Source organism: Mytilus edulis, chromosome 1 (assembly GCF_963676685.1).
Source record: "Mytilus edulis chromosome 1, xbMytEdul2.2, whole genome shotgun sequence".
Classification (NCBI taxonomy): Eukaryota; Metazoa; Mollusca; class Bivalvia; order Mytilida; family Mytilidae; genus Mytilus; species Mytilus edulis.
In genome coordinates, this window is record NC_092344.1 from 62,647,485 (window position 1) to 62,674,705 (window position 27,221).

General features: G+C 29.7%; 1 protein-coding gene across 9 annotated transcripts in view; it reads left to right on the forward strand.

Annotated features, from left to right (window-relative positions):
* Positions 1-27,221, forward strand: part of LOC139486303 (leucine-rich repeat-containing protein 7-like) — a 74,267-nt gene that overhangs the window by 31,476 nt on the left and 15,570 nt on the right. For 5 of the 9 annotated variants that reach the window (XR_011655550.1, XM_071271159.1, XM_071271140.1 and 2 more), the window contains exons 5-14: positions 6,899-6,988; positions 7,711-7,831; positions 8,725-8,799; positions 12,389-12,533; positions 18,414-18,486; positions 19,607-19,736; positions 22,134-22,319; positions 23,638-23,737; positions 25,324-25,433; positions 26,492-26,641. Coding sequence is in view for 8 of the 9 variants with exons in the window: in XM_071271159.1 (XP_071127260.1) it covers positions 6,899-6,988; positions 7,711-7,831; positions 8,725-8,799; positions 12,389-12,533; positions 18,414-18,486; positions 19,607-19,736; positions 22,134-22,319; positions 23,638-23,737; positions 25,324-25,433; positions 26,492-26,641 (1,180 nt within the window). In the remaining variant the exon portion in view is untranslated. The remainder of the gene's footprint in view (positions 1-6,898; positions 6,989-7,710; positions 7,832-8,724; positions 8,800-12,388; positions 12,534-18,413; positions 18,487-19,606; positions 19,737-22,133; positions 22,320-23,637; positions 23,738-25,323; positions 25,434-26,491; positions 26,642-27,221) is intronic. The other 4 variants (XM_071271176.1, XM_071271194.1, XM_071271168.1 and 1 more) reach the window with 1 other exon arrangement.

Consider the following 27,221-nt stretch of genomic DNA (forward strand, 5'->3'; position numbering starts at 1 on the left):
TAAATGGATAAAGAGACTTTAATAGGTAATTTACGGGGACATTTTCCACTTCGTTTCATAAGTTATGTTTCAATAATAACAGTATTATCTTTACTTCAGTGAAGTTTTGTTTACTAGAAAACTGTGTCAAACATAGAATTATCAAAAACAAACTATCAAAAAATGAGAAGCACAAACTTGTCTGATTTGATTCTTTATACCTAACAAGTCATGGACTTAGTCAGTTAGTCATACATTTTCTTTCGTCTTTTAATATCAACTGTCCATCAACTTAAATGAGTTTGTGTGGGGAGTCATTAAGGGGTTAGAGAAGAGAATAATGGAAAAATATGTATACTTATTGGCACACAAAAATTAGAGAATAGAGAAAATTTTGGCAAAAAAAAGAAGAAAATAAGTTGCTAGAATATAACATGCATTAGGAATTAAGAGTGCTAAGCCAAACAAGTGAGGCCATAAAAAAGAATAGGTTTGTTTGCCCAAACCCTACCTACCCGGAAAAAAGCTGCCTACTCAAATTCTTTTTTTTGTGTTGATTTGAAGAAGTTTTTTTTTAATCAGATAGGCATGAAGACTAATAAACACCTGATACTTCAATTTCTTTTTTTGAAGAAAAAAAAAGAAAATGCCTACCTACCTATACCCACTGCCTCAACCTTTGGGTAGGGTTTGGGCAAACCAAAATATTTTTAATTGTGGCGTGAAAATTAGAGAACTATGACAGAAATAAAGAACCCTATTCTCTTCTCTGTTTTAAAATTCTGTACATGTCTTTTCTGGTTTTATATTGCTGGGTTGCTGTCACATCAATGTATAACCCCTAAAATTCTCACTAGTATCAATCTTTTGTATGAAGTTTTCAAAATGTACCCAGATCTTGGATAAACGCCATTTGAAGTATCCAAGATACACTCACTGTCATCAAGCTTTTTAAATAACTATAATAATATAATTACATACAAATACAGAAAAATAAGCTAAGGTTATCAAAACCAAACTTGAAAGGATTTTCTAGAAAATTTAAGGTGAAATTAAATATTGAAGTAAAATAAATAAAACCTTTGATAAGTAGTCTTGAGGTGCATTTAAAGTTTTCTGTTACAACCAAATTGTAATATTAACAAGGATATAATTATCTATTGCAAGTTTTTACCTGTGTTGATATTTCATTGTGAAATACCTTAGAAAGCGGACATCTTTTGTTTTGGGAGGAAATTGAATTTTAACCTGAATAGAATGTGCTTGTATTACCAATTTTAAATGATAGATGTTCGATCAATCTATCCTTCAGTAAACTACATAAATCTTCTTTCTTTATTATCTCAGACACCCTGCAAAGCCGCTCTCTCATACGAATTTAGCTGTCAAAAGTTTGGATTTGTGTCAATTTAAAAATTATGATTTATTTCAGGTGAAATGAAAGTTCATATATTGAGACACAAAACGGTACAAGTTTAACTGTATCATGATTTCCAAGTGTTGTCTCATGTTTCTTGTCTTCCTGATAAATATCTTTGGCCGTCAGCCATGTGGACTCACAGGTCTACATTTTTGCCCTGTTCCATATTAATTTTGCTGGTCACTATGAGTGTATTGCACAAACACGAAACCTTTGAGTGTAACTGCCATTCAAGGTCGTATGGTGACGTACAGTTGGCAATTTCTACTACGTCATTTGGTCTCTGGTGGAAAGTAGTGTCATTGGCACTCATACTTCATCTTCTAAGGTTTATATTACAAGCAAATGGGAATTCATTACTAAATTTTACCAAATGGTATAATCTCTAAGCTTATATATGTTGATAAATGTTCTTATTTTCGCTTAAATAAATGGAGTCACCTTGCTTGATTTTTGTCTTCTGATGAAGTAACATCTACCTGTAGTCATAGCTTGGGGATTCTTTTAGATTTGACATTCGAAGGTTGCAAGGCATGTCTTTATTGGACAATGTCATATGGTAGTTTTCAGAATAAAATAATGATTAATAATTGCTTACTGAATAAAGCCAAGTTTTACCCTAGTTTCACAGTCCACTGAACATAGTGTGAGTGGGCGTGCAATGTGGACACATGCTTCCCTACTAAAAATAATCAGTGGAATTCCACTGAAATCCCACATAAATCTCACTTGGGAATTCCACTGGTTCCCACTGGAATTCCACTGGACAATTTTGTCGGGATTTTTAGAAGATTCCAGTGGAATCTCAGTGGAATCTCAGTGATATTTTTTAAAATCCCACTTGGATTCCAGTGGAATCTCAGTGATATTTTTTCAAAAATCCCACTTGGATTCCAGTGGAATCTCAGTGATATTTTTAAAATCCCAGTGGGATCCCAATGAAATTTCAATAATTCCAGTGGGATCCACAATCATGATAATTGAGTACATATGTACTAATTAAGTTTTAAAAGATAATACTTTTTGCTTTTTTGGAAAAGATGTCTCTATATATATTAAATTATTACAGTCATACTACAGATCTCCAATTTTGCGAAAACTAGCTACTATTGAATAATATTTTATTGAAGAGATTGTCTTAAAGATATATTAGTCATGTGTCATACTGTGACAATCCAATAGTAATTATGTATATGCAAAAAATGCATGGTCTTATAGTTATTTTCTTGATCCTACATGGTCACAATTTATTTGAAGGAAATTGATAGTTTCATAATTTTCAAAAAGGTTGAAATACTTATTCATAATTTAATAGTACTTACCAGAAGATTTAATCCAAAAAATATGAAAACATCAATTTTCACAAATCCAATAGTCATGTCATCAGAAAAATACATCTTCACTTTTTAATTTTAATAGAATATAACTTTGGCTCTTTTAAATTTTAGTCCACAACTCTACATCCATGGTAAAATTCATATTTTGGTCAAGATAAATAAGACATCTTTTCTTGTAATGGCTGCAAGTTCAAATTTTGAATCTGACCAGTGTTGGGGTTGTATCTATAGGGAGTTGTTTGATTTCTTGCAATGTTTTCCTAAGCATACTATTAATTACCTTAATCTTAAATATCTGATATATATAATAACAAATAACTGATATTTACCAACTTTTATCTATTATTTTTATATTTTGAACTGTAGAAATTTAAGAGAAATATACAAAGACATGTGGTCTCCTTCATTGGGCCCCATTGAGTGTGTACATATCATTTCCTGTCCATTTCACAGAGGCAAATTGAAAACAGATTGGCACATAACATTTCTATTACTAATTGATAAGAAAGAGACTGCTTGGAAATAATATTTGTGTATAATCATGATATAATACTTAACTAAATATAGAGATAGACGTAATAATTAATTGTACTTGAAAATAAATAAATTTTAATTACCTGAGTGCAACTCCTTTGTTGAAAAATTCAAAATTAAATTGTCTTAAATACTGTTAGTGAAATAAGTATATATATTCTAGTCACTTTATACATGTTTAAATGTACATGTATATAAATAGCAACACATAACATTTTTCAGGTCCATCATCATTTAATTATCAGCTAAATTCATTGAAATTTTTTATAATGAAAATTCGACAAGTCAAACATCCCACTGGAATTATATGTTTATAAAAAACACATGTCCAAATTCCAGTGGGATAATTAGGAATGACCAAGTACAAATTTCCACTGGAAAATATAGAAATAATCCAGTGGAAATGCCACTGAGATATCATCGGGATAAACTTCCCATTGGGCTTCCACTGACACTCCAAAACATTCCAGTGGGATTCCACCGGATTTTTTTCCCCCACTGGGATTCAAGTGAATCCCAATGGTATCCCACTGGAATCCCAAGTACATTTTCAGTAGGGTTGTTCTTATGGTCATGTACCAACAAAAATTAGTTACCATAATATTGAATAAAACCACAGTATAATATTCAAGTTCTATACAATGATTCTTTGACAGAATGTTATACGAGGGTGGTAAAGGGTTATTTTCGTGTAACGTGATCGCAGTTTTTTATTTCACGTTCAACATGTTTTTACTTTTTTATTTGACGTTCAGTCGTGCAAGACGGAAGCCTCGTTCAACGTGTTCTGCTTATTTAATTTTACGTGCATCATGATTTTCAAAGTCTTATTTTGCGTGCTTGTTTTTTTCAAAAAAATTCAAACACTCGGCAGGGATCGTCAAGAAAAACTTTTTTAAAAGCTGTAAACCAATTATATCATAAATGTGTATACTAAATCAGGAATATCAAGTAAAACAAAGAGTTAATATATACAAGAAGACAGTGACTTGTCAGTCACAGAAGGTTCACTTAAAAGTATTTATTTTTCGTGCAACGTTCATTACAGAAACTATTTCAAGTTCAACGTGAAATTATGTCTTATTTCACGTTTTTTTCGTGCTAGCACCCCCCCCCTTTACCACCCTCTTATACCAGTAAAGAGAGTACAACTTAAGATTAAAAATACAAACCATGTGCCATAGATGGTAATGCCCCTTTTTTGAATCGAAAAAGATATTATATTGGGCATTACATTTGCATATGAATAAGTCCTGGTACTATATATCAATGAATATTTTTTAAGTTCAGACAAACCTAAATTTTGAAGGTACTGAAATCGATTGAGATTTAATATTATGGGTTATGTGTTTTTTATTCATGTGCATTATAGTTAGGCATGGAGTTAAGAAAGGTCAGGTATTTGGATAATTGAGTTGTAAACAAAAATCAAATAACTTCCTTCACTTGAAAAAAATAGTAAGTAAATAAAAATTGACACTCCATTAATCTTCTCTCTACAGGAGATATCTTAATGTAAAAATAATGAAAAAAATACGGACAAATTATGATGCGGAAATGATTTATTCGTGAAAGTATGAGTTCGTCAATGGTTTCCTATAGTCATGTTCCATAAATTTAAGTAATTAATTTAGTTACGGCATTACATAGGAAATTTGTAAAACAAACCTTGAAAGAGCTTGAACTTATTATAATTAATACGTTATACAAATTAATATTTTTCCGCTTCGATGGATATCAATTGGTGTATTGAAGCAGGTCTATCTCTGACAAGTCATCTACACTTTATTTTGACTCTCTGTTTTTCTTTTCTTATACAAAAGCAAGCTAGCCGACACCTCCGTTAAATATTTGACGTGTTGTTATTTAAATTGTCAACAGGGGGTTAATGAAATTAGCGAAACCTTAAAGATTCTTTAATGATTAGGGTATTAGGTTTTCTTTTGGTTTATAGGTCTAACAATACCAGTGATCATGTAGCGTTAAAACGAGATATCCTTTGAACTTGGAACGTTATACAAGAAAGTGTTATATGTAATTGAAAATCACAGCGTAAACCAAGAATAAGTTTTAAATGATTTGAAATCGTCAAGGACAAATTTTAGTTTGTATGCCAAGTTTTTATTTTCTGTATTTGAAATGTGGTGCAGCTTCAATGTAAAAGATTTAATCTTTCTGATGGATTTTAGACTGCACAGTTTTACATTTCAATCAATATATTTAGTTTATAACATGTCATTTGTATTAAATTTGTTTAAAAAAAAATTGCTAAAGGCAAGAATATTTTTTTATAGCTATTTCTATAAGTGTATAGAAATGAGCACTATTTAAGGACTTTATATTTTAATGGTCCCGTTGAAATTTGTATAAAATGGTTTGACAGCCCATCAAAATGGATTTGTTATTATTTATAAATCCGGTTTTACTTTGAAAACAGATTGAAAAGTTGAACTTGGTGTCACACAGATCTTAAAATGAAAAGTAAACAGTATAAAATCATTTATTTTTTTGTACAGAAAACATAAAAGAGTCCATTACTAGTAGTCGAGTGTATACACGATTGAAGTTGAACCAAATTTAGTTCAATCTACTTGTTGAGAAACGAAGAGAGTTCTTTTATTACGTAACGCTTGAAAAAAAAAATTTGTCATTCTTGACATGCACATTTTTATGTTTCCAGTATTTTCATATATTAAAATTTACAATTTCCATTCATTTTGCAATTTGGTAAATTGTGTAGAACTCTGGTCTTCTTGTTATGTGACAATTCGCTCTATTTGTTCATGATTGAGAAATATTTTTTCGACAATGTTATCAAATGAACCTTGCAGATCAAAATCAGCCGTAGTAGAAAGAGAAAAAAGTAGGGAAAAGTTCCCGATTTTTAATATCCCTGTGCATGATAGATCAAATATTTTTTGAAACTCAAAGTGTATGCAGTTCTTATTTAGAATTTGAATTTTGGTAAAAATTGAAAATTGCATTCAATAATCTTTTTAAAAATAAGTCATCAAATTTGAATTTAGAATGCATATAACTTTTCTTTGTTTAATTCTTTAATGGTTTATATACAGACTATGACCTATTTCTTTCCTGATTGTACATAATATAAATTTTTGATTCCATACATGACAGAACCATATTCTACATGTTCTAAATAGACAATACTGTTCATCTGTTGTTTGTTATTAATTCATCTGTATAAATTGGTTGGTTTCAGACGCAATTATCAGATTTTGAAAATGGAGGGGAGCAACAAGGCAAAAGAAGGGGTCAAGACTTTTTGAAAGTCTGCATTAACCATATATGTAACTCCATAATTAAAGGAGACCCCATCCCTTTCCGTCCTCCCCTGTAGTTTGTCTCTAGGTTTTAATGGAAAAAAAGGGATATTGTGCACTAATTCATTACTCAAAAATCTTTCATTTACTTCACTAAACTGAATGTGCTACCTAAGACTTCATGGCTGTTTATCTTTTTAGAAAGTTTTTGTTAGAACTTATCTTATGTGCCACTTACTCACATCTCACTCAAATAAAAAAAAAAATCCCAACAAAATAACTAATATATATACTGTGTTAATTGACTGATTTCGTATTGTAATTTCTTTGAACTTTTCTTTTTGTAGATTGCCAGAAGGTTTTACTCAGCTACTAAACTTGACCCAACTTTTCCTGAATGACACTTTTCTGGATTATCTCCCTGGAAACTTTGGCAGGTAAGCTTGTTATAATGACTTAACTTTGAAGAAATACTTTGAAGAAAATAATAACAGCTTCTTAAAAGTTACTGCAGGATTTGTGTACGTGGTGTATTTACAAAAGCTTTTAAGGACAATTTATCATAAAGTAGTAAGTTCAAAGTGATCAGTTTCTTTGGTAATTATTTATAAATGAAATCTTTTGAAACAAAAAAGAATACATAATTGAATAAACATGTGACATGTCATTCAAAAATTTTAGTTTTTACAGTTTACAGGAGTATAAAGTATGTTCAAGTAGACAGACATCCTTTTATATCTGGAAAACAATTCTTGTGTCAATGACAACTTGAAGAATTTGTAAAAAAAAAGTAATTTACAAAAATACAGAAACGCCATAATCATGATGATATTTAAATAATTTGAAAAGAGAGCTCCATAAAAATTGATAAATTTGAAGTAAGACTTTATCAATCAATTAATAGAATGCAAAAAAAACTGTCATATTTTTGGTACAGGCATTTTTCTAAGATAATGGTTGGTTAAACCTGGTTTTATAGCTAGCTGCACCACCCACTTGTATGATAGTTGTTTATAGTACCTTTATTTATAGTTTCAACATATTTTATCCTCCAATAAAATACTTATCTAAATAGACATGTACAAAAATAATTTTTGAACATTATTATTTACTTAATTTCAAATTTCTTCTTCAATTTTTCAATGTCTTATTTTCACAGATTATCCAAGTTGAAGATTTTAGAACTGAGAGAAAATCATTTGAAGACATTACCAAAATCTTTCTCCAGACTTACAGAGTTAGAAAGATTGGATGTTGGTCACAATGAATTCACAGAACTGGTATGATCTGAATAACTTTAGTATTATTTTGTCTGCTTATGCCTATAATAGATTGTAGTCAAAATCAGAAGTCTACAATTTGTTTTAAAGATCATTGATAGATTCAATGTTGAAAAAGAGGAGAACTATACCTGAGGGACTTTAAAACTCATAAGTTGAAGATAAACTAGATGAAAAAGAAAAAAGAAAAAAAAACAACATGCAATCAACAGTACACAAAACCCAACATAGAAAACTAAAGACTAAGCAACATGAACCCCCCAACAAAAGTTTTTTGTCGATGGTTTTATGTTTTTCTAAAGAAATGTCGTCATGTAAACTGTTAACCTCAATTACCAACAGATCCAAATATATTGAGGGGATGTTTTAGAAATCTTGTTCTACAATATTTTTTGATGTCAGAATTCAATATGACCTTCTTTGACTTTAAATTTAGTCTTCCTCCTCTGATCTTGCCATTGGGATGTAAATTGGTAGAAATGCGCTTTCAAACAGATAAGATCAGCTCGCTCATTATCACTCGTTTTATGTTCTTCTTTCTATGTGATAACCCACATTATGGATGTTGTTTAAAAATAAAGCTGAAAATGTGTTAAAAAAACCAAATAGAACAAAAAAAAAACCTAGAAAATTCAAGAAACAGTACACACAAAAATCTACTAGTTCTGAAAGCTCAATTTTAAATGTGTGAAAAAAAATGAATAACACATTTGAACTGATGACAATTTCCTGTAAATATTGATCAAAATGCAAAACACTATTTGCTTATGTAAACATCGAAAACTCACTTATGAAAAGAAATCACAACCATTTATCGATTTTTAGATTCAGATCATAATGAACTTTTATAAGTGAATTATATAATCTTTAATCTTTTTTTTTTTATTTTGTAGCCTGATGTACTGGGAAATTTAACCAATCTTTTAGAGCTATGGTGTGACCATAATCAGATAACACAGATTACACCAGTATGTATAAGAATAATTAAATTGGTTTTACTTACTTACTAACAGTATATAAAAGTTGAATTTGAGTTTAAGGATGATTTTACAGCTGCGTGTTAGCTTGAAGATTGGGAAAAAAAAAGTTTTTTCATTGATAAATTCAGTTTCCTGTTGTCATCAGGGTTGTCATGAATATGAATTCTTATACAGGTGGAATAGTTCTGTACAAATCAATATATTCTTCTATGGAAATAGTAGAAGTTTTTAAGAATATGGTATTTGAATCATAAGTTTGTACAAATTTCTAATTTTGTTTGTAAAATCAGTCTTCACATAAGAACCTGCATGAACACAGATCCTTTCCAACTTTCCAATAAAGTTAGTAATTTAGTTGGCCGCAACATGGCCAAGTTAGCACAGCAATAAATTCATTCATAGATGTTGAGTACAAAAACAACTCTTTGTGAGGATTTTACACAGTTAATACCACAAGAGATTGTTGGAGATTTTCTATGAAATATCTTATTGTTTCCTCAATAGAAATTGAAAGACAAGGTTGTAATTCAGATTATTGTCACCCCCTTTAGACAGATTATTGTCACCCCCCCTTTAGACAAGTAATCTTGGTATTTTACTTTTTCACTTGATCAGCACCAACAAGAATGATTCTTTAACTGAACAACCTGGTATGTTTTACATAGTTATAATCTATAAGTTTCAGATATGAAAATCATAAAGGGATTAAATGTATTGATAGATATAAGCTGGATATGTAATTCGTATATAAAGTCATTCAAAAATGGAGGAAGTACATTTCAGTGCATGTATCAATATTAACGGGGGTTTCAAAAAGATATTGCTTTGACATGTTTGAAGGATTTTAAATTTTGAATTTTAAAATGCAATTATTTAGACACTATGCAAAATGTGTATTGTCTTGGATGCTAAATTTTATGGTTGAAGTTAAAATCAGTACCCCAGGAATAATGATTTCCTACAATTTTATAAAAGACTAAGTGCAAACAAAAATGAAAAACATAAGTCTTGCGTGATCAGAAAGCAGGCAAGCATTCTGCACATTTCCTTTACACATGTTACAAGCAATGTAAATTCTGGAATTTTTTTAATTTTTTTTTTATAAATGTGAATAAAACAAGAAAGAAAATATTGTAATAATAAGAACTGGCATATCATATACTATGAATGAGAGTTCTTACTATTGCAATACTCACATGGTCAGCCTATTCACATTAATAGATACCTCCCATTTTCCATTCTCAATTTTATCTCAATAATTTTTGAATAGTTTACAAATTAAAAGGATTAAACATATTTTGTGAGAAATTTTGTTAATGTGTGAAATTTGGAAAAAATGTGTTTAATCCTAAAATAAATCTACAGTTATCGAGAGTGGTAGTACTTTCAATAAACACTCTATGATTTATAAGGTGTTAAAATCTACGAAAAATTGCCTCATTTCACGAAATAATTAAGTGTTTTTATGATAAATAGCTTAGATTATTTGCTGTGATCAAGACTGAAAAAAAACATTAAGATTTGATAACTAGTTAGGTCAAAGACAGTGGTATTTTAATGATCTTAGAACCTGTTACATTTTATGAATTTATACCCTATTTAGGATTTTTTATAACCAAATAAAATTTATATTATTGTAACAAAATGACAGTTTTGTGGTGTGGCTGTTATTTATTTAAAATGCTTAAAGATTTTATAAACATATTCGCAGTTCATAAATCCTTTATTTGTATTATCCATGCTTAGATAAGTGTATAGATTTATAGATTTGTATAAGTCCATTTGTGAAAGTTAAATGAGTACAAAATGATAGTCAAAATCAAATAGTACGGTACTATCAAAGCATGGGGGGAGGGACTTTTTGAAGTAATATCAATTTATGTTCTTCTTTAAATTTACCTCTTAAGTAAGTTTATAGTGTACATATTTTTTCTTTAATATCCGGGAATATTTTGAGAGGTGTAATAATCAATTTCGTAACCACACATCAATAAAGATTATATCATTTTTCTTGATTCATACTTTAAAAAAAGTGTTAAGAAATTCACTTAAAAGAAATTTTAAATTGAAATGAAGGTATACAAATGTATTATACCTACACATATTGATTCATGACAGTAAGTTTGATTTTTGTGGCTTTTCAAAAGCACTCTACTATCCTAACATACTTCCATCCTGACTGTGTTAAAAATTTGCTACTGGACTTTAAGCAAAGAAGAAAAATTATCTATCAAGCAGAGTGAGACAACATTCCAGTAAATATTGATTGATGTTTGTTTAACATCACCTCATCACAAAGACTAGACTTTTTTCTTAATTGACTAGGATTGCTAGTTTTACTATCAAATGTTGTGGTTTTTCTCAAGTACTTTGCCCTTCTCCGCCAATAAAAACTGGCACCCATGATATAACCAAAAGTGCTGAAATTGAGAAGGAACACTTGTAATCATTCAAAAGAATATATTGAGAAAGTTAAAATGGCAGGAAATGTTCAGTCATCTGTCCTTAAGTTGAACTTGCAAGATAGTTACACATTGCAACAAATATTATTTATTTGGGAAATAAAAGAATTTTATTGAAATAATAAGATATTGATACTGATTTGTACACTTTGTATCGCTGTGGGAAAACATTTTGTATATTTATGTTAGATTTTAAATTCAAAATAAACAAAAATTTATGTATGTCAAAAAGGCTTCATTTTGGCGATATAAAATATTTTTATTGAAATATTTAGATATTGATACTGTTTAATACACTTTAATTCACAGTGTGAAGACATCTGATATACTATTGTTAGTTTTTAAATGGAAAATGTCTACACCAGGGCCCACTGATATGTACGAACCCGTATAAAATAAAGAAATATAATTTAATTTTACTGATGTTTATTAGAAATTGCAAAATCTTAGGCTGTAAAGATTTGTTAAATTAAGCAATAAAAGCAATACAAAGATGCATGGTTTTATTGTTGACAGTTTATGAAAGACATCAAAGAAGGTCGTTATCCAGTTCATAAATTTTTTATTTCCTTTATTTTTTTAATGTCAAGCATTAAATTTTGGTATGAAATAAAGAATGACCTTAAAATTGATTTTTAAACGTGTGTAAAAATAACATTAAATTGATAGAATATGGTGTCAGGTTTCTTGTTATAGATATCACACTTGCTGTTTGATGACATTTAAGGTTTTTAAAGCAAAATGGATACTAGTTGATTTTTTTAAGTGTTATATATAGAATGTCAATGCAGAAAAGGATTTAGCAAGTGTAAAGACAGTAATTAAAGTATCATTTTCTGTCTACATTAAAGATCATTAAATTGTGCATTGCAATTTTAGATACTTGATCAAGATATCCCACAATGCAAATTAAAAATGGCATTTAATATGCTTATAATTAAGATGGATCACATGTTATTGTAATGAATTGTTCACCGAGTGTATTGCACATTTTTTAAGATCATAATTATAAATGCAGAAACATTTGCAAGATCAATTGTTACTATGCTAAATGAAATCATGGTATGGCAAATGCCTAATATAGAATCTTATATATTTATTTTGTTTGACTTTAGACTCTTGGGAATTTGAAGCAGTTGATGTTTCTTGATGCATCAAAGAATAAACTTCAATCCTTGCCTACAGAAATAGAAGGCTGCACATCATTGGCTGACCTACATATGACAACCAATCAGCTACAGTCTCTCCCAGACTCTATAGGTAAGGCAACTAGCACAAGATAGATATTTTACTCTTCCTGAAACTAAAAGAAACTGAAATTAAAAGAAAATTAAACATGATAATAAGATGTTGTATAATTTCCACCAGAGACCAAATGACATAGAAGTTTACTGCTATAGGTCACATGCAGTATGACCTTCAACAATGAGCAAAGCCCATACCATAGTCACATTTAAAAGGCTTTGAAATGTATATATATATGTGTTAATGTCAATGTCAATGTTAATAAATCATGTAATAACTAAGGTGTTGTACAGGTGTGCAAATATTTGTTTTGGAGTGCAAATTCTTTAACTAAATCTTATAAAAAGTGAAAGAAAAAAAGCCTACATAAATATTATATTTAAAGGTTATCCAAGGTTACTTTTTGTGTAATCTAGACATTTCTTGTAAGTGGGAGGATAATCTCTTAGTCTGGAATAATGGAAAGAGAAACAAGACTTGGTATTTTGTTTATATTTGGTTTACTACTATCAGAGGGGAAAATCAAAAAGCATAAACCACCAACTAAAACATTATGAAAACACACTTTGAATCACATTTCAAAGGCAATTCACTTATCTTTAATTTAGATTTAAAATCCCCGTTAATGTGTGATTTCGTAGCCCCGAGCCGAAACTTTTTGAGCTAAAGTACAAAATCATAAATAATACCAAACCAGGTGAGAAAGCTTTTAACACTTCTTTTGTAAATGGAGTGATATGTCAAAACAATCAAGAAACTTGAAAGCTTAAAATTTTATGTCTGACCACTGAAATGAAGGCGGACAAGATAAATGTCTGCCGTTTCAAAGGACCAACGTAGAAAATTACACATTAAATGTTCTTTGACGAAATGGATTGATTGAAATCAAATCAACATCATTGTTGGGAATTTTTATATTTGAGAATGGGTTTAGAATTATATTGATTTTTGAGTTCCGTGACACTTATAGAGATTGTAGAAAAATATTTAATTTACAACTATAACATCTGAATTGGGTGTTTGATTGCCCTATTAGAATTGAAAAATTGCTGAAGTTTTTTAAACAAATTGAATAAATTATCAATAGGATTGCTGTAATTAGACAAGGCCAATTATTGGAGAATGACCTGTTTGTTCGTACATTATTTACTCGATGACAAAAATTTCTGATCAATTTCAGTTTAGGAATGGTACTTTTAACATTTAAGTGTTCTTTAACTGGATATTTATATAACTAATTTAGGTTATCAATTTGAAATATTTTTGAACACTGATATGAACACCTTGGTTGGAATACAATGAATTGATTTTGGCAAGCGTTCAATAAAACAATAGGATGTTAATCAAATAACTAGAGATAAATCGGTAATGTTTTGTAGTTTATATTGTCTATTTTGACCAAAGTCACGTTAAATACATATTGAGTTCAACCTTAAAATATTTTAAATTTATGATTATGTTAAATTGATTTACACCTGAATTTTGAAAGGTTTATCAACTTTATTTTAACATATGTGTTAAAAAATAACAAATGTTTTAGTTAGCAAGTAAGAATCTTGAAAAAAAATGTTAAGGAAGCTCCAATATTTATTTAAATAAATATATAGTGAATTGTCAATTAATTTCAATGTAAATTTGTCTGTATCTTAAGAGTTGAGCTATGTCATGTATGTCAATGTACATACTGCAAATAAAGTAAAAGACTAGTAATGTATTAAACTCAAATATAATCACATATATACTAATAGAATTTTTGGAATGACAACTAATGAAAATAACATTGAACATAAAGAATGTAAACACTTAGTACTAAAAGTATGTTTAAAAAGTTATTAATTAAAAGTAAATGTACGAAAATAGACCAATCAACTTGGAAATGATGTTATTTTGGGTAAAATGCCATCTCATTAGGCAGTATGAGGGTTTGTATAGGGTTTTCAGATTCGAGAAAAAAGGTCAAAATGTTCATAAAGAAAAGATATAAATAGGCAAAAAAATTAGAGAATAAGGAATAATGGGGTTCTGAAATATGAAGAATAGACAAATATAAAATGGTCTATAAAGTTAAGAAATAAGGGAATGAATTACCCCATCTATGCTCATGGGAAGAGTTTGTCTTTACAAGAAAAGCAGTGAAAGTCTTTGAATAACGAGTTGAAAAAATTAACACCCTGGTGAGAAAAAAACATGTAATCTGCCAAGTCACATTAATATCATACATGGCTGCAAGTTTTCATCAGGTCTTCGAACTTACCGATATATTTATATTTGTATTTAAAATGTTGAATATTCTATTAAAAGTAAACAAGAAATGAATTCTTATAATTACGCTATTAATTTTTATAGTGATTCTGTCCTTGAAACCGATATTCAAATACTAATTTACGATTTTGTGGAATGAGATTTTAAATGTGTTTAAATATGTTAATGATTCTAAACCATGTGTGTTTTGATAATTATAAAATGCATCTACCCGATTCAGGTGATATCACATGAAAAGATTTTCGCCCCACGTTTAAATAATGGCAACGGGGAGTGATCATGACTCATTATCAAATTGTTATAACACATATTTGGATAAATATATTGACAAAGTTTAAACTAATGATTTCAACAAATTACGGCTAATGATTTCGAGAAATTTTTAACTAATGATTTTGACAAACTTTTAACCTATGATTTTGAAAAAAAATCAAAATTTTAACTGAGGATTTTGACAAACTTTAAACTTATGATTTGACAAAATTTACTAATGAATTTGATAAACTTTTAACTAATGATTTTGACAAACTTTTGGCTAATAATTTTGACAAACTTCAAACTAATTATTTGACCAATTTTTAACTAATGATTTTTTTTTTGACAAACTTTACTAATGATTTGACCAAACTTTTAACTAATGATTTGAACAAACTTTTAACTACTAATTTGAACAAACTTTGATAATTTTTCTCAGTATAAGGGATAAATAGATGAGGGGTTGTGAAGAGATTATTTTTTAAGAATGCACGAGGTAAGGGTTGTAGGGGCAGATGATGAGTGTTACTGAAAATTATTGACTGATCAAAACAGTTTGTCCCTATATATCTCATTGTGTTGTTCCTACATTACCTATATGTACTAAATCTTTTTGAAAAGTTTTTTTCTATCTCTACATATGTTTATTTTGGAATATTAAGTTTAATCAAATACAGGTCAGAACGTTTTTTCATACATGCATAGGAATATTTTTTGTATCACTTAAAATTAAGAAATCAGTCAAGGTAGTTGAATTACAAAAAGATTTAATTGAAAATTATGGATGAATTTTTGACAGTCATTTACATATGCAAAAGTCCCGCAGATTAACCTGTCAAAATTTGATGGATTGTCAGATTAAAATATCTACAGATTTGAATTAATATAAAGCCATTACTAAGTAAAAATGCAGAGCCGAAAGAATTGTATAAAGCGGTATTTATTTTGAATGCAGAGGTTTTTCTTGTAATTGAAAGCTGTCTTTATGATTTGAATAGAAGTAGTTGTGGAATCAACTTTATTGCAAATTTGAAATATCTTAATAGGTGAACGGGAGAAAATTAGAACAAGACAACTGAATTCGAACAAAACCATTGAATTTTCAAGTTTTTTTTTTGGTTTGTCTAAAATCGGTCTGTCTATTCGTTTGTTTGTCTGTCCATCAGGTTAAAAAATAAATTAAGTAGTTATAATTTAAACCAAAAATTTGTGGTCATGTCAACTTTTAATTTAGCACTTATGTTTATCATGTTCATTATGATGTGATCTTTTTAAAGATATACCAAATTAGGGGTTTGGCACAGATCTTGAGGTTCAATGAACATGTAAATTTATAAGCTTAAGTGTGTCCTATGGACACAAAATAGCTTTTGGTTTGTCTTCACATGATATGAATGGCTTGTAATGCTGATTGGTACTTTATCAATAGGTTGTAAACAAAGATCGATTTATGCTCTAACTTAAGCAAACTTAACTTCATTGTTCTCTATACATGCTCTAGTATATATGCTGTTACAATTTTAATGAGGATACTGACCAAATGTGTGAAAACTTGGAGAAAACAAAGATGTTTTCATTCAAAGAAAGTTTAAAATGGAACTGTCGGGCTATCACCCATTGCTGGCCTTCGGCTGTTGTCTGTTCTATGGTCAGATTGTTGTCTCTTTGACTCGTTTCCCATTTCCATTCTCAATTTTATTTGAAGGTTTTCAAATCTTTAATTCCAAATCCCATGAGAACGTTCTTGATTTTTTCTACTTTTTATTTAGTACTTCACTTCAAGAATAAGAGGCCTATGTATTAGATGATGTTATCTTATTGTCAATACTTGCCTTGCTAACACTAGCTAACAAACACTTCTGTTATGTAGTGTAAATAATTTTCAATTCTTTTAAATAATCTGGCTTTATTTTTCCAATAATAAAATTATTAAATAAATAAATTATGAAATGGGTTAGTTTACAGTAAAAGGTTTATCCACAAACTATGAATAAAAAGAGGATTCATATTTATTTATTTATAAAACTGTTATCATACAATTTTCTTTCGTTTCAAAAGGCTAATTTGAAAAGATTTTGTGGTAACTACGATTTAAAATTCAGTGCATAGCATGTTCAAATAAAATCAGGGTAATCGAAACACCTCCATGTGTGTAAAACTTTACCTGTGATTATTGACACATACCTAATATGTTTTATTGTCAATATTGATAAAAAGTCAGTACCGTAATTCTTCTGGTAAATTTTCAAAAATTTAAATACTCATATCAATTGACAACGGAAAAAAAGAAAAGATGATGAGGAAGGGTTGTCATGGCCCGTGCAGAGGGTGGGGAAGGGAAGGGAAGGGAAGGTGACAAAAGGTTTCAGAAATTTAAGAAGGATAAGAAAGACAGATTAATGTCCAAAACAAAAAAAATGGACATATAATGAATTATGTACAGATGAAGATAACGACAAGTTTTTTTTTAATGTTTTTTTTTATTGCTTTAAATATATGGTGAAAAATGATAAAAGTGTCAAAAAAGTACTGACAGTTATATATCTTTAAAATAACAACAGATTGAAGTTTTTAGAAAAAAAAAAAAAAAAAAAACTTTATAGTTAGAGCATTTGTAATTTAAGGATAGGTCAACTGATTACATCATAGGGAATGTAGTAATAGAATTATTATGTAAATTAGTGACTGTATAAAGGAATTTTGTTTTAAGAAACTATCAGGGCGCAATTACTTATATAATACACAATACTCGACCAATAACACTTTTATAGCCCCCCATCACCGATAATCTTAAGCCATTTGTTCAATAGTCATATCATTTAACAGGGAAGGATCAATTGAACCCCCCATGGCTTGGGATAATACATTGTAACGTCATTTTGAATGTTAGAGTATCATAGATTACCCCGGCAGATTGTCAAACGTAATCCGATATTAAATACAGACATTTCTCTTTAATTTCTGCAATGATGACAGTGTACAGTAAGAATAGAATTGTTAGTTGTTAAGATTAAAGAATTTGCATATTATGTCAGTATTCACGATAATTTGACTTTAATGACATTATAATGCGTCATTTTATACGATTTAATGTTAGGTTATACATTACTATACACAAGTTCCTTGCAGTGTCTGCACTCATGTCTGTTATTAGCTATCTACACGTTGTAAGACGATGCCGGACTGGAGCGAAACACTTGTTGAATAGCACGAACGCATTTGTAATACTAATATTCAATGTTTCGGCAGATTCCTTTTTGTGGTTTTCGTTAGATTACACATTAAGCATATTGTTGAAGAAAATATTTCCGTATGAATTACTCTGCATTATTTATCTATAAAAATGGTAATTTAATCATAATCATTAATATTTTACAGGTAATTTAGAGAACCTGACGACATTGAAAGTAGATGACAATCGCTTGGTATCACTCCCCACAACTATAGGAGGGTAAATTATCCTTTTAATTTATTTTATGGTTGGCAAAAGGTTATCAGTATAAGAAGAAAAATATGTGGATAGTTTTGTTGGGTGTAGTTTTATTTTGAAACTTGAGCACTTCAACATTTTTAAGTGCCTGTACCTTTAATAGATGGAACTTGATTTTTTCCTCTATCTGTATAGTAACCCAGGTTGTATGGTTAAATACCTACAGTTCGGGTGTACAAACAACACTGATAAAAAAGTTTACAATGTATAGATATATATTTTTCAGTTTATTCTCACACATCCAGCAGTCATGCTAGGAATATTTATTGAATATGTTGAAATTAGAAATTTGAAGAAAAAACAGACTTATATATTGTTCAACCTAAATATATTTTCGCTTAGAATTACATGAAACTTATTCTGCCAAAAGCTTGGATGGCAACATTTTTCAGTTACATATTATTAGGTCAGATAATCTTGTCCAAAAAGTCATAAAAAAAAAAACAGGCTGAAAATAGCCAGAAGCATGTTTCAGACTACACAAGACTGGTCAATTAAACTTGAACCAAAATATTTGGAAGGCAAGAAAAATTCCATAGATGAGGGGAGATAGGAGGGGTCTTGATCCCGAAATCCTGGACTTGAACAAACGAAATCCAGAGGTCCCGAATTTAAATAAAGCAAATCCTGACATCCCGAAATCCGAAAAAAAAAGAATTCCGGGATCCCGAAAGGGTCAATACCGAAATCCCGAGCTTAAAAACACCTGATCCCGGAGTCCTGATAAAGGTCCTATCCCCCCTCATAGATGAATAGCAAACAAAATAGAAGAAAATTGCTAAAGTGTTATGCCAAACTGGCTATAGCCATCTATGCTAGGCCTAGAGCTTACCAGAAACTGCTAAAGTGTTATGCCAAACGGGCTATAGCCATCTATGCTAAGCCTAGAGCTTACCAGAAACTGGTAAAACATGTTGTAAATTTTGTTGATTTGAGCATAGCAAATTCACCCCTATACAATGTATCTAGTGTAAAAGTCATTGCCTTCTGGTTTTTGGATGTTTGTTTTTTCCTGTCTTATTGTCTTTTCCCTTTATTTATAAACTATTATCTGTTATATTCAATATTGGTTTATTTATAGGTTGTCGTCATTATCAGAACTAAATGTCAGTACCAATGAGTTAGAAGATCTACCAGCCAGTTTAGGGTTACTACGTAATATTAGAACACTATATGCTGATGAGAACTATCTGAAATTTGTACCATCAGAGGTAAGACAATCGAGATTACAGCTGATTTCAATGAGTGTGTGGCTAAAGATGATAAATTTAGTAAGCCTGCTTGCTAGCTGAACCATGAAGTCATTGTTAGGTTAGGTAAACTACCCTCCTTTCGAAGAAGCCTGAATCCTACGGACCAATTGATTTACCTAACCTAATAATGACATTACGGTTCAGCTAGCAAGCAAGCTAACCAAGATATTACTTTTAGCTACACTGTCAATGAAATCAGCTGTAAATGTATCACTAGTACAGGGGTAACAGCTACTGGAAATTTGAAACAAAAATTTAATTCAATTCATGCAAAATATTAAGTTACACGAAAGCATGCTGCATTGTTCTTCAGTTTCATTAGAATATTTGAAAATGATACAAGAAAATCAGGTTTGTAGCCAGGGGGTTTCAAGGGATTTGTACAGATCCCCCTTTGAAAACAAATAAGCACTATTGAAGTTGACATTATTTTTGAACTGTGACTATTAAAGTTGAGATTTAGTTTGTCGCAAGTCAATGTTACCCCTCTTGAAAATTTCTAGCTACAGGCCTGAAATTTAAAAATGAAAGACCTTAGGCAAAAACAACTTGAAATAAAATGTGTTGTTTTGCTGATTTGCCGATTGCGAGAAAGAAAAATGGATGTCTTTTAAATGACTATCAGACTCACATACATTAAATAAAAGATGCACAAATTAACTTTTAATTGGTTTTGATTCATTAATGAACTAGGCATTGGTGTGTTCACTATATACATAGACAAATATATTTGCTGATATAACATGTCTTAGGTTTCTTTGAAAAAAATCTCATTTGATATTCTTAAGCCTTTTTTTGGCAACAGGAAGACCAAAATGTTTTTTTTTTATATCTTCTAATAAATACTATCTAGGTAAGTTGTAACCAGACATGTGATATAAGCCTTTTTCTATTGTTAAAAAGCCTAATGTTGACCTCAACCTTGAACAGTCTATCAATTTTTTGTGTTGTTGAATTGAGTTTTATCTCACTAATCTCTTTTGTATCCTGTAAAAGATCTCAAGAAATCATTCAATTTAATATTTACAAGTTAACTAGGTACTGATTCGTAAAGAAACTAGGCTAGACATAGTTTTTTCTCTAAACAGTTCAAAGTATGTTTGATATTCATGACATGTATGTCAAAACACAGCTAAAGACTTGTAATCACTTGTCGTGTACACATCATTGAAAATGTGAACAGTTTATTGTTTACTTCAATGAAGATCTCTTGAGAAATTAGTCAAGATAAAAGTTACAAAATAAGTCATCTCAGGGTAAATGCACTGTTGCAACCTAACATGGTTAATGATATGTGCATTTAAATTATTTTTATTGGGAACGTTTGATAAACATGTAAATTTACGAATGATTGAGTGATCAGAATCAAAATTAAAGATTTTATGGTTCCAATACAATCATATATTAAGTGCGGTAGACATTGAATAAAAAGTTTAAAAACTTAAAAGAAGAGCCTCTTTTTGGCTTAATAGGTATTTTATGGATTATGCATGAACACATCTAACGTGCATGAAGTAATTTGTTGAAATTTCATACCTTATTAATTACTTAATAATAATTTAGTTGCAACTTCCTTGAAGAAGTAAAAAAATATTCCGGTTTGTGGAACCCCAGTAAGAAAAAAATGAAAGATATTAGGTAATTTGTAAAAATATGCATTTACTGTGATCATAGGTATAATGAAGTAATAAAAGGTGTTTGGTAATTATGTTTTGGTATTTTAATGATGATTTGCGTAATGCACAAATTCTTTAATATGCATTTAATAATCCACGCGGTTCTCTGATCTTATCCTCGTGTCTGACATACTATAAAGATGTAAAAAGAAATAAGATTTGAAATAACCCATGTGTCTGACATACCATACTATTATAAAGATTTAAAAAGAAATAAAGTATAAACCAGTACAACAGAGCTCAAAATGACTAATTTACTAATGGTAAAGTACTTTCCTTTAAAGACAAATTAAGATTTAATATAAAAATAAGTAGATGATCATGTTGTATGATTGTCTACGAGACAACTATCCACCAAATTTCAAATGATGTTGGTGTAAGTAATTAAAGGCAACCGCTAGGCCTTCAACAATGAGAAAACCCCATACTATATAGTTAGCTATTAGATCATTACAGTGTCATTAAAATAATAGTGGTATTCTGTTTCACAAGACAACTTCTACTACTGCAAAGAAAAGAATTAACTCTAAATGTTTAACTGCAGCTGAATTTTTAAAGAAGACATCATCTACACTTTTAGCAATCTGATTTTCAATCTGGAATCTAATGGTTAGAATTCGACAATATTTTAAAAATTCATTTGTTTATAAATATTGATCTTATTTATGATATATTTCAGCTGGGCAGTTGTAATGGTATCACAGTCCTGTCTCTGAGGGGCAACAAATTAGAATACATTCCAGATGAAATAGGTCGTATTCCACGGTTACGAGTTCTGAACCTGAGTGACAACAGATTAAAATGTCTACCATTTACTTTCGTCAAATTAAAGGAATTACAAGCACTATGGCTGTCAGAAAACCAGGTAAATGTCACAAATCAACTTTTGAACAGATATCATTTGTCACCGAGGCTTTCATGTTTTATTTATTTTGAAAATTGGCCATCCTAATTTTATTCCTAATAATTTTCTGAAAAAAGCAATAATTTTCGTAGAAGATTGATTTCATTTTATTTCGTACCAAACGTTTTTCCCCGTTTTCGTTGTAATTCTGGAATTTCTATTTTTCTGCTAGAGCATGAATAAGCAAAATATTTAATTACATGTATATTGCACTTGGAAATCTCCTGCATGGTAAGGCTGATTAGGTCTTACAACTTTTTAGGGAATTGTAATTGAAATGTTACAAAATTATGCATTCATTGTCCTGAGTTACTTGAAAAACTGGACCATTGGTTCACAGATGCTCTGTCGATGAAATATTTTAATCTTATTGAACTAAAAGTAGTGAGATTCCTGACCATTTTCGTTGTGTCATCTTTATGTAATGGCATAATTTATTTTCATTTCCTTATATAAATCATTTGATGCGTTAGTCTTTAAAAAAGTAGTTGTTATCACTGGTCATGTAATAAAAGTTCTCACATTTGTGTTGTGTCTAAAAACTAGTTTGAGTCAGGTTTTGACCGAGTTTTATTCAAATTTGAATTTGAATTGAAATTTATTACATAACACTTTTTAAAGAAAGATACCTAAAGAACATTAAATGTGCATATTAAGACCATTAATATCCAATTAAAACATATAGAAATGTATTTTATATGTAAAAGGTGTTTATTTTTAAGTAAATGGAATCATATCAGTTGAATCTGAAAGTTTATATAATTTAGGTTTTTGATAACATGGTTACGCTAAAATTAAATTATCATATAAATATAAGCTAAGGAAATAAATGTCATTATAAAGTATGTAGAAAAAAAACCCACTAAAATAACTGAAATTTATTAAAATCTGTTTGAGGAATATGGTTTTTTTTTTTCAATCTTCATAAATGAAAAAATTTGACCTATACATACCCATTTGGATACTACTGCAAATGAAGAGTATTAATTCTAGTAGAGAATAATTTTTTTATTCATTTTGAATAATTAATGTACAGCTAGAGTACTAATTTGCTATGGTCATTGCAAAATAAATATGTGGGGAAGGGGAAAGAAGGTAGGGAACTTTCATTTCATCCTCCTAAGCATTGAAATTTAATTGACGATTACTTTGAAATGTTCATGGGATCTTTCTAAAATAATCAACACCCTTCAAATTTTGATACTCTAGTCTTTCGACCTCCCATATAATCAATTCTGGAAATTAACAGTCCTTACAAAAATATGTTATTACATTTCAGACACGTCCACTGGTTCCCTTACAGTCAGACCATGATCCAGACACAGGGAGGAAGATACTTACCTGTTACCTTTTACCTCAGGAACCAAACACTGATAATGGTAATGTTTTATTAGATATCTCAGGTTATCAGATCAGATGCTCTCATTGGCTTACATTTTCAAGTGGAGTGAAAATTGCAATTAAAATTTTAATATTATGTACTAAAATATGAAATATAAAAAAAAAGATACAGTTGGTTAATCAAAACTGTTAAATAGAAGAGAACAAACAAGACTCTGGCCAAATTAAAAGTATGAAAAAGACACAATATATAAATAAGTAGATGTGATATGATTGACATGAAACTACTCTCCAGCATAGACCAAAGGATTTAGAAAATTAGCAACTATAAGTCACTATATGGCCTTCAACATTGAGCAAAATTAGCACATGCTTAAAAGTTCCAATTAGTCCATTCAAACACTACACAAATTACTACAGATTTAGCAGCACAAATCTACAACCAATATACTGGGGATAACTTTATGTGCCTTGAAGGATCAGATATTCCAACTGTTTGCTACATTTACAGCAGTGAAAAAGGTCTGTTATTTTCACAAATGGACACATATTTCCTGTGTAGGCACTTCAGGGAAGTTCAAATCAGTCTAGATACCTTACATTTGCTATTAGATGGCCTACTTTTGTGCTTACATAATTTTTATTGATAACTCAATGGACATGATGGAGACATTATGAAAAGTAACACACTTTTATATAAACTGGAATAAGAATATAAATAAACATTTATTAATCTGTATTGCTTGAACGAAAATGCTGAGATATAGGAGATATATGATTTATATTTTGACTAATTTTTAGTTACAGGAACTATTTGGTAATTAAATTTATTTGGTTTTTGTGGGTTATAGTGTATAGTATATTTTCATTTTTTTAAGATTTCTTTAAAAAATCACTAAATGACAGATTTTTTTACTGTCTTGGTTTTTAAGGAATTTAAATTATCAGATCTAAAAAATCAATAAGATGTATTACAATGTAGTACTATATGTAGAGGGAAAAAAATATTAAACAGTTTTCACTAATTTGATTCAAGGCGATAGTTATGGATTCTTTAAATTTGGTAATAGTTTACTAATTTGTCAACAGTTTTGGTTGAATAACAGAGTTGCTAGATATTTCAAAGCTTGACGAAATTTAGAAGACGTTCACTTTATAGTGGGTCTCATTGGGGTCTAAGCGTGACGCGGGATTGCCGATTTTTGTAAGCGTGACACGTGAAAGTCAAATTATTGTGGCGTGAAAACGGGAAATGAGGTCTTGCGGAACCCGGGAAATGACAAAAAAATGAGAATTGCTTACGTACATAGAGTAAGCGGGATACGGGAATCTGACAAAACAGTAAGCGGGATCCGGGATCGGAACCCCCCAATGAGACCCCCTTTATAGTTGTCAAGTGAGATGAAAATTTCTACAAAGTAAGACAAAGGTGTTGCTTTTATTTACTCTAGCAAGTTTAAACTCAAACTTATCCGTCTCAAAAAGAGCATGATTAAACAAACATGTTCAAATCCTAAATTTGCATTTTAAAATTTGCTATTGGACATTAAACAACCGTCTATCTTCATCTATTTGGCTTGGTTAATATTTTAGTAAAAACATTTTGTGATGATTTATTTAATAGGTGGTGACCATGGTGGAGATACTGATAGTTTTCATCCATCTATGTGGGATGAGGAACGTGAAAGACGACAACAGATACATTTTGAATTCAATGATGATGTGGGCGATCAGGTATTTTTTTGTTCTGTCATATGGATAGGAAAAAGATAGATTACATGACAGTGTATTTAAAAAATTTGAGGAGGCTTTGTCATCTGTCTTGAAAGACCACTCTCTTTTGGCAAATGAATTGGAACTCATATATATGTATAGAAAATAGACCTTTGCAAGACAGTTTTCATTTGAAGCAATGATGGTCTTTCAGGTTCCACTGTAAGACCAAAATGAATAAAAGATATCAAGACAAAAAAAAAGGATTAATATACATATATCAATGCACTTTCTCTACTAATAGTTCCTGCTAATTACACTTATTAGATATATAGGGGTTATATATATGCATATTTGCAGCTTAAGTATTGTTTATCTTTTATAGCAGTAGTTTATGTGTATAGATATATTTTTTATACTTATAAATCCTTACAAATGCATCATTCATAAAATAATAAATTTGTCATGCTTTTTTGCAAAGCATTTTGGGCTTGAAGCATGACTATTTCTGCATTGACTACGGGTTGCTGCATGTGTATTTTAAAAGACATTTTGTAACATGGCATATGAATGAATCATGTTGATCCAGTACTGTGAATTCATTTTTATTTGTTGGATGACAATTTTCCTGGGTATAGTGTAAACCACAAATTTCATGTTTAATACAGTTTTCTGTAGCCTTGAATGCAGATTGTTAAAACCCTAAATATCAAATATCCAAGAGGTGCAATGTTTCTTAAATCCACCAAAATTGCTATCCAAGAAAACAAATGAATTCACAGTAATTGTTTTGTTCTACTACTAACAGAATGTTTGTTGTTTCTTTTATATTTGACATCAGTTTGAATGAAAATAATGAAAAAGGCAAATCAGTATTCTTTAAAATTTTTGCTTTTTGGGTTTTTTTTTCTGCATTAGCATAAATGCCTTTTTGAAATAAAGATTATTTTATTAAAATTAGTAGATTTTAGTCAGAAAGTAATGAAATATTGAAAGATCTATGTCAGTGTATGAAGAGACAGCAAACATATTTTTGTCCTAAGTCATGTTTTGTTTGTTAACACACTGGGTTATTGTAGGGTAAACTAATAAGACATCCGACCCCATACCCTAAAGAATTGAGAGAAAAAAATAGACATGCTCAAAATTTTGCAATGAGGAAAAGGATGGTGGGAGGCTCAGTAACATGGAGTGATGGAGCGGAAAACAAAGCATTTTCTGATGGAGAGGTAAAAATGAGTGACTCTAACAGACAGTATTTTTAAGTTTTACCAAGAAAGGATGTAATTGATAGGAAGTTGAAAATCTTTTTCTTTTTATTCAAATGATGCACCATTTATTGTTCTGTTTATTTTTTATTGTAAAACCATAAATACTCATAAATCTTATCATATTGTTATTTTTCACTGGTGTTTATTTTACAATATAACAAAAAGTTATTAACTTTTTCAAAAACTTGCATGGATTTGATGTCTTTTTCCTTGGAATTTCAAAAATTAGTATACCTTAAAGTTAAACATATATATTATTATACATTCAGGGTAAAAAATTAAAATTCAAAGGGCTAAAACTGAAGGGAATTCAAAGCAGTTTCAACATTTTTCAATTGTTGATAAATCAAATCTGAATTTTTTTAATCTTGGATTTTTTCATCCTTAAACATTTAAGGTGGCTCGACTACGGGACTATTCGACTGCGCATGATTTCACGCATGAATTACAAAAGTATTTGTCGTAAATTCAATATATTTTTTTTAAATATTTTGATTGATTAGAAATGTTAAATTATTGCAGTTATGTGATTGATAGA